Genomic DNA, 9,419 nt, shown 5'->3' with positions numbered 1-9,419 from the left:
GGAGCAGCACCATTCAGGTTGGGTTATTGAATATATATCCCAAATTTTGAACAAAGTCCAATTAAATCCATTATTAAAAATGAAATCAATATGGCACTAGAGTCCTAGTGAAGGCCATGCACCAAACCTCAGTCATTGTATAAAGAGGGTTTTATTCAGAGAGGCATCCAAGATGCCAGTGATTTTAAAAAGACATGTAGTAGACTCACTGAACATGCGGGAAAGGTTTAATCTTACAAGACCAAAATTCTGGTTTTTGACTTTAACACAAAATGCTGTATATGGTGGAAGCTCACACAGCTCATTATTTTGAGAACACCATCTCCATGATAGTGGTAGTCATCTGCTTTTCACAGGCAGGAACTGGGAAGCTGGCCAAAACTGAGGGCAATATGGAGCTAAATACAGGGTAGGTATAGAGAAAAACCTTTTTCAGTCTGCAAGAGACATGAGCTTGGGGCAGAGGGTTAACATCTATCCAGATATTTACCCTAAACATACAGCAAAAACTACACTGGAGTTGTTTAAAAAATACCCTGAATGTCTTAGAATAGCACCGTCAAAGCTTAAATCTCAATCAAACTGAGTATCTGCTGCAAGTCTTGTTCACCAATGTCCTCATTCAACCTGTTTGGAGTTTAAGCAATTTTGCAATGCAGAATGAAGAAAATATCTGGATCCAGATTCAGAGATATAATTGCAGCCAAAGGTGGTTCTGCAAAGTATTGACTCAAGAGGCATGGATACTTATGCAACCAACACATTTCTTCATTGTTAATGGATTGTGTCATGATTTTTATGGTGTAGTTTTTATTCCTAAATTAAACTTACAATACAAAAAATTCACTCTACCATGTAAAATTTAGTTCCTGAACCAACAAGTATATATTTTTTTAGTTGTAATATTGGTGTGTAGGCAGCCATCTCCGGTCATTTTGCCTGGTCATGTGCTTTCAGAAAGAGCCAGTGCTGCACTATGGAACTGCTTTCTGACAAGCTATTGATTCTCCTACACAATGTAACTAAAGGAGTCACAGTGGGACATGGATTTTTACTATTGTGAACTGTTCTTATATCTACCAGGGAGCTGATATCTGGTTACTTTCCCATTGTTCTGCTGATGAGCTGCTGGGGGCAAGGGAGGGAAGGCAGTGCAGCAGTAAAGAGTGAATGAAGTTCATCAGAGCACAAGTCACGTGACTGAGGGCACCTGGGAAACTGATATGTCTAGCCCTATCTCAGATTTAAAAATTAAATATAAAAAATCTGTTTGCGCTTTTGAAAAATGTATTTCAGTACAGTAGTCTGCTGGAGCAGCTCTATTAATTAATGCATTTTGAATAAAAAAAACATGCTTTCCCATGACATTATCCTTTTAAGTTTAACATTTGTATTTTGTTTGTTGTGTAAATCAAATGGTGAAAACCCCCTATTGGATTGAAGTCCAGGTTGTAACAAAATGTGGTGCAGCAAATACCTGTGCAAAGCATTGTTGGTTTAATAATGTTTTCCTTATAGTTAAGATAAACATGAGTGGGTTTTTCTTAGAGTAACATTTTTATTAAACTTCCACTATAGTTATAACAATAGTGAAACTTCCTCTTTTATTTTAAAAAGGCAGAAATTTGGAAACGATAATTTTAAGAAATGTGTGTTTAACAGATTTTAAAAGTTTTTTTTTTTTTTCTTCTAGGTGGCTGGATGGATTTTGGTTGCAGTTGTGGCAGTTTCTATATTTGTAACCCTCTGTGTAGCCAGATGTTGCTCTCCACTAACTTTTTTACATCTCAAGTACTGGAGCAGCTATGTGAATAATGAACAGATGCTCTTTGAGCAAGCAGCAGACCAGCACTCCAAGATCTATGCCTTGCTAAACATCAAGAAGTTCTTTGGCTTCTCACCTGGAAGTAAGAACATAACGGAAATCCGTATCCCTTCCCGCTGGGACTGGAGAACAATCTCTGGACTTGACCTTTTGAAAACTATTGATGATGAGCATTGCCATTACAGTCTTCTCCATTCATGGGCTGACTTAGATCCTGCAGATGGGAAATTAATTCATGTTAATTTAGAAAATACCCCTGGCTCAGATTGACATTCCTAAGCTTTGCCTTTTGACATGTTATGGTTAAGGTTGAGTAACCTGCAAATTTTCTCAGATTTGCACTGTTTTTAGTTTTATTCGTTTTTGGACTTAAATAATTTTTTGTAATTTGTTTTAAACAAAATGTATAAAGAACTAGCACCATGTAAACACTTGACTTGTTCATTGGTTTCATGCCCTACCACCACTATTACTGTATTGTCTGCTCCCAGAACTGCAAACATTGATGTCAATGCTGCTGAATTTTTTACATGCAGCAGGCTTATTATTTGCCATCTCCAGGGAAAGATATGTGAAATTGATTCTATGGGAAAAAGTATGTGACATTCTTTAGTAGACTGCGGTCCATAACAAATCCTTAAAGGGCTCTAATATCTCCCCTGTGGTCTTCCAGTTAAACAACCCTGCACTAGTTGATAAATTAATATACAGAATTAATGGATTTTAGTAGCACTGAAAGCACGTATGTTTAGCTACTAAATTGCCAATAGGATACACACAGCTATCCTACATGGGAATCGGATAAGGAATTAAATTCACCAAATGGTGCAAAGCATATGCTACAGTGACACACCCAGACACAAGTGCTCTAGCAGTTTAGCACCATCTTTCCCAAGCAATTTACATAGTTGTGTACTGCATCAAGCCTTGCCTTAAAAATCTGCACCTCTTTCTAACACTATGAGCATCATTCTTTACAATGCTCTTAATAAATTGTCTACAGCATGACACAATATAGTCACAACAGCTAAAGTTAAATTGTTTCATCACTTCAGTTGCTAGTATATAAGTAAACTAGAGGAAAGCTATTCTGTACTGTTTTCCAATTGTTCAGCAGAGCACTATGGGTAAGACTACACGATACAGTCGTGTCGCGTCGGATCAACCCTGCGACACCATTCCGACAAAGCATTCACTTTCCGTCACATGCGATTTGACACCTGCGTTTTTGCGCAGCGCAACGGATCACACAGAAAACACTCGCATAGTCCTACCCTAAGGGGATACATGATAAATCTTCCATAAAACTCTCAGGTGAGGCATCACAACCTATAATTACAAATGCAAGCGATGCAGATTCTCCATTGGTATAAACCATACTAGTACAATGTTAATCTTGGTGTTATTACACAATGGGATTACTGTGCAGTTTTTGACTTGTATGATTTAAACATACTTCAAATATCCGGCCCTGAGAACTCAAGAATACATCCCCCAGCATATTTTTATTTTTGAGTATATAGGAGTTGTAATCCAACAATGTTTAATTAGAGAAACTTTCTGCTTTTTAAGGTGGATGTCCCTTTTAAAAAGTTAGTTGATACCGGTATGGGATCCGTTATCTACAAAACTCAGAATTAGGAAAGGACGCCTCTAATAGACTTCATTTTATCCAAATTATCCAAATTTTTAAAAATGATTTCCTTTTTTTCCTGTAAAAATAAAACTGTATCTTGTACTTGATCCCAACTCAGATATAATTAATCCTTATTGGAAGCAAAGATTTTCTAGTAGACATAAAGGGGTGGTTCACCTTTAAGTTAACTTTAAATATGTTATAGAATGGCCAGTTCTAAGCAACTTTTCAATCATTATTTATTTTTTATAGTTTTTTAATTATTTGCCTTTTTCTTCTGACTCTCCAACTTTCAAATGGAGGTCACTGACCCCATCTAAAAAACAAATGCGTTGTAAGATTATTGCTAGTTTTTAGTACTCATCTTTTTGTTCAGACCCTCTCCTATTCATATTCCAGTCTCTTATTCAAATCGGTGCATAGTCACTAGAGTAATTTGGACCCCAGCAACCAGATTGCTGAAATTGCAAACTGGGTAGTTGCTCAATGAAACGCTAAAAAATTCAAAAACCACAAATAATAAAACATGAAAACCAATTGCAAATTGTCTCAGAATATCTCTCTACATCATACTAAAAGTTAACTTAAAAGTGACCAACCCCTTTAATGTATAAAGATGTACATTATGGAAAGATCCATTATCTGGAAAACCACAGGTCCTGAGAATTCTGGTCCTGGATAACAGGTCCCAAACCTGTACTGTAATTGCCATGAAGCTCATAAAGCTGCTGCAATAGAGTAAGTGTCCACTTGGTGTCATTTGTCCATCAACAGCTGTACAAAGTTGACTAAAGCTTGTCTGCAGGAAAGCTTGAAAATCTCATCAAATGGGGACTGTATAAGGCAAAGTATGAGATTCCCTTCCCTATTGAGATTTTGAAGAAACCTTTACATGTATGGATATCTTAGATATCCAAGCTTAAAGGAATTGTTCAGTGTAAAAATAAAAACTGGGTAAATAGGCTGTCCAAAATAAAAAAAATGTTTCTAATATAGTTAGTTAGCCAAAAATGTAATGTATAAAGGCTGGAGTGATTTGATGTATAACATGTCAGTCAGAACACTACTTCCTGCTTTTCAGCTCTCTTGGTTTACACTGACTGGTTACCCTGGTTACCAGGCAGGAACCAATCAGAGACTTGAGGGGGCCACATGGGTCATGTCTGTTGCTTTTGAATCTGATCTGAATGCTGAGGATCAATTACAAACTCACTGAACAGAAATGTACCATGTGGCCTCCCTTCAAGTCGCTGACTAACTCAGAGTTATAGAGCTGAAAAGTAGGAAGTTGGATTCTGGCTGTTTTATTAGACACCCAGTCACTCCAGCCTTTATTTATTAAATTTTTGGCTAACTAACTATATTACAAACATTTTTTATTTTGCACAGCCTATTTACCAAGTTTTTATTTTCACACTGAACTGTTCCTTTAATTTATTTTGTCTTGTTGTTTGGACAGTATGCCTTTATGTCTGGACTGAGATTCAAAACAGGCTGTGTGATTTCAGTTACACAGATCCCCATGGCTGAGGAGGGAGGACCGAGGAGGGGGGATTGCAACATTATATGTGGCCATTCCTAAGATGAATGTATTTTGTCCCGCAAATCACTGAAGAAGATCAAATACTAACACAAAATACCTATCCAATCACACAAAACAAAGATCCTATACAGTTCGTTATCATCGCCCTGCAGTACCTTGCGGCTAAAACATTTGTGAAGGAATATTTGGAAGACCAAGTAGTGGCTGTACACTTGCTCTTCTGAATCTCCCTCAATGGTCAGGAACTTACGATGCCACTTGTTACATGTGGTGTGGCTCAGTAAGGCGAATACCTGACTCAGGCCAAAAAAGTTCTGCAAATGGCTGCCTTAAAGGAGAAATCAGAAATGTACCTCCCTCCCCCACCAGCCTAGCTGCTACCCTGGGTAAATGCCCCTAACTTTTTACTTACCCCTGTGCAGATTCTGTCCAGTGGAGTTCACAGGCACCATCTGCTTCTCTTCGGGAAGTAAGTGCCGTATCGGCACATGCGCAGTTGAAACAGTCGGCCGGTGCCAAAAGTCACAGAGATTGCAGAAGACCCGAAGAAGAAGATGGCTGCCATGAACTCCGATGCCCTAAATCTGAACTGACGGGTAAAAAAAAGTTAGAGGCATTTACCCGGGGTAGCAGCTAGGCTGGAGGGAGGGGGGTCTATGTAGGGTAGGGGGGGTAGGGTTTTTTTTTAAGGGGTTGAATTCTCCTTTAAGCCATCTAGACATAGTTTTCTTGAAATCTGTGTAATCATGAAGGGGAAGGATGGCTTACAAATGCCCTTGGAAACTTGATGTGGGCTTGAAAGGAAGGAGAGACCCATGTAAAAGTACCCCATCAAAGCAAAAAACCAGTAAAGTGGGTTGAAACAGCACTAGCTTAGTGTGTTGCATGCATGCCTCCCTGTAATGTGCACTGTCTGCACTCCAATGCCCCAACTTGCTGAGTATGCAGATGAGGAATCAAGTGTCTCCATGGAAAATTGGCGGGCTAATGGTATAGGAATTTGCTGACGTCACCATACTAAAAGGGACAGTTTTCGTATACCGCAGAGCTGAGAGAGAACGCTGTAGGAACACTGAATGCTCTCAGAACATAAGAAAACAACACACATTTTTCTTTTCCTATTTAGGGTAGTATAGCCCTTGTTCAACCTAAACCAATTGTTTTAACAATGAATAATCTGGTTTTTTTTGTTATGTCTGAAGCTAAGCTGGCAAATAGTGAAGCCAGTCCTTGCAAAGTAAATAATTAGATAACCAATATACAACTCCCTCCCAAATAAAATCATCCTCTGGGGGAATTGGTCCTTGTGACCTCTTCGTGTATATTGTCCTGATTCTACACTTCATTGCTGCAACAGCAATTCCTGAGTGATCCCCAAGCTTTTTTTACCTGTGAACCACATTTAAATTTAAAAAATTGTGGTGCTAAATATGAGCTATGATTGCCTATTTGGTAGCCCCTATGTGGACTGGCAGCATACAGGAGGCTGTGTATGCGAGTACACATTTTTTATGCAACCAAAACTGGTTGGTGAGCAACATGTTGCATGTGAGCCACTGGTTGGGGAAACATTCTCTAAGACCTCTGATTACCATGTTATATTCTATTGTCAGAGCCGCTTTAAAGGAACAGTAACACCAAAAACATTAAAGTGTTTTAAACAGATGTGCAGTCCTGCAACTAGCCACCAGACCTGATCCCCCTTCACCCCAGGCTAAATCCATCCTACTTCCCCCACACCCACTGTTTGCCACAGCTACAGTTCAAGTCAGTGCCCCCATCCCAAATGCTCTGCGGACAGTATGCTGACAATGTTTGTACTTTGCCATTTTCCTCACTCAAATAGCGCCCCCTTCAAGTTGCTCCCTAGGCACCTGTCTATCCTGCCTAAATCTGGCCATAGACGCCATCCTCAATTCGTACGATTTTCGGACCATGTGTGGAGAGTCCCGACATTTTTCGTCCCACGGAGATCGGTCGTTTGGTCGATCAGCCAGGTTGAAAGATTTCTGTTGGCTGCCGATAATATCTCTGCATGTATTTCCGATCGGAAGATTTTCAGTGGGAGACTGTCACCAGCTTTGGTTGGACATAACTTTCGAACGATTGCTGTCAGGGGCAGAACATTGGCTGATCTGTTCCTTTACTTCTTTATTTAAACTTAAGGTTAGTAGCAGGTCGGGAGATGGGGACGTCCGGTCGTGCCGATATAGCAGGTTAATCTGCACGTCTATGGCCAGTTTAACTCTTAATTCCGGCCCTGTTTTAATACAGCAATAAAGATAACAAACCGTTTTTATTCACTAGAAGTTTTGTAACTTTAGTGCAGTTCTGGTTCATTTTACACACAAAATAGCAACAGAAATACCATTAAATGAAGAAAAGATAGAAACAGAGCACACATCAGAGTTATGGCAATATAAAGTATTCTGGAGTGTTCTCAGGCTACTCAGTGTCTTTTAAAGGGGTTGTTCACCTTCCAACCCTTTTTTCAGTTCACTTGGTTTCAGATAGTTCCCCAGAAATTGGGGCAAATTCACTAAGCGCCGAACGCTAGCGTTTGTCATTTTCGTTACTGCGCAAATTCACTAACGAACGCTGGCGTAGTTTCGCTAGTGTTACTTCGCACCCTTACGCCTGGCGAAGTTTCGCTAGCGACGTAACTACGCAAATTCACTAACGCGCGCAGTGTACTGAACGCTACCTTTTACGCTAGACTTCCTTCGCCACCTCAGACCTGGTGAAGCGCAATAGAGTAGATAGGGATTGTTTCAAAAAAAGTCAAAAATTTTTCTAAGTCCCAAAAAACGCTGGCGTGTTTTCTACATTATGGGTGATAGGCTGAAAAAGATCGAAATTTTTTTGGGGCTCCCCTCCTTCCCCCCTACATTTCCTGACTCATGGCAACTTACCTAGACAGTGGGCACATGTGTAGGGCAAAACAAAATTTTTATTTGATGATTTGAAGGTTTTCTAGCCATTTGTAGTGCTGATACGTATTCCTCCATTGAAATTTGAATTTCGCGCCGTATGCAAATTAGCCTTCGCTAGCGTAACTTCGCTTTACTTAGAGAATCAACGCAAGCGCAACTTCGCAACCTTACGCTACCCCTGAGCGCAACTTCGGATTTTAGTGAATTTGCGAAGCGCTGGCGAAACTACGCCTGGCGAAGTGCGGCGAAGTTACGCCTGGCGCAACTACGATTGTTAGTGAATTTGCCCCAAAGCCTGTTTCCAGTTGCTATTTTCTGTGTGACCGTTTTTCTAATATTGAAGAGTACGTCATTTTTCACCTTCTAAAGTAGCTCTGGGAAGGGGGGGTCACCGACCCTCTAAACTGTTCTAAATTGATACATGTAGTTGATACATTTCTTATCTTTGTCCCTGCTGAGCAGAATCCCTGGGTTTCATCACAGGCAGTTGTTAGAATTTAAACAATAGTTACTGATACTCCAGAAATGCTGCTGAGAAATGTATAAACGAATTGTTGCGAAATTGTAACAGTTTAGAGTTTGCACCTGAATTATTGAGTGTCCGATTGAGACAGGGACATTTAACTTTAAAATTAGGTTTTGGAAAAACTGTAGAAAATTGAAAAAGGTCTTTATTTCTGGGGAACAATCTGAAAACAACTCAACTGAAAAAATGTTTGGAAGGGGTTTTAACCATCTGATTAGACATTTAGGCCCATATAACAGAACATACCACACAAATCACAAAACAGTGATGCAACAGTGCTTTCTGTTGTGCATGCTATTAATAGCAAACTGACACACGTGTAGACAGTTACAGTAACATAAGAATCTTATTATTGGCAGCAGACTTACAAATGTTTGGCCAGGACATAGTATTAATTCGAATAATATGTTAAAGGGTGTTTCACGTTTACGTTAACTTTTAGCATGTTATAGAATGACCAACTTATTTGCCTTCTTCTTCTGATTCTTTCCAGCTTTCAAATGAGGGTCACTGACCCCATCTAAAAAAATGCTCTGTAAGGCTACAAATGTATTGTTATTACTACTTTTTATTCAGTTCCTCTTCTATCCATATTCCAGTCTTCTATTCAAATCAATGCATGGATGCTAGGGTAAATTGGTATCTAGTAACCAGATTGCTGAATGACTATGAAGATTTTCATTCATCCAGGTCATGGTATATCTAGTATAGGTAAATCTAAAAACAACTGGACTTGCTGAGTAATCAATGAAGACGTTTCACTACTCATCCGAGCAGCTTCTTCAGTTCAGACCTCCTAAAAACAGGTGTTACTTGTGAGAGTTGCATGAATGGATGTGTGAAGTGTTCTGAAACCGCCGGGGTACAGATGTTAGAACACCATTGTATGTAGCAGACAGGTGGTTTCGAAGGCCCCCACCTCTGTTCAGGGATGGTTTCTCCACCTTGACATGAAT

At 39.5% G+C, this 9,419-nt stretch overlaps 1 protein-coding gene across 1 annotated transcript in view; it reads left to right on the top strand.

The window, feature by feature from the left end:
* Positions 1 to 2,254, top strand: part of calhm4.L (calcium homeostasis modulator family member 4 L homeolog) — an 11,314-nt gene extending 9,060 nt beyond the window's left edge. Inside the window, exon 2 of the mRNA XM_018263277.2 lies at positions 1,694 to 2,254. Within this exon, the coding sequence (XP_018118766.1) occupies positions 1,694 to 2,095 (402 nt within the window). The 3' untranslated portion in view covers positions 2,096 to 2,254. The remainder of the gene's footprint in view (positions 1 to 1,693) is intronic.
* Positions 2,255 to 9,419: the final 7,165 nt, after the last annotated feature.

The sequence above is a fragment of the Xenopus laevis genome, chromosome 5L, assembly GCF_017654675.1.
Source record: "Xenopus laevis strain J_2021 chromosome 5L, Xenopus_laevis_v10.1, whole genome shotgun sequence".
In the NCBI taxonomy this organism is placed as follows: domain Eukaryota; kingdom Metazoa; phylum Chordata; class Amphibia; order Anura; family Pipidae; genus Xenopus; species Xenopus laevis.
This window is presented reverse-complemented; position numbering and strand designations above follow the sequence as displayed.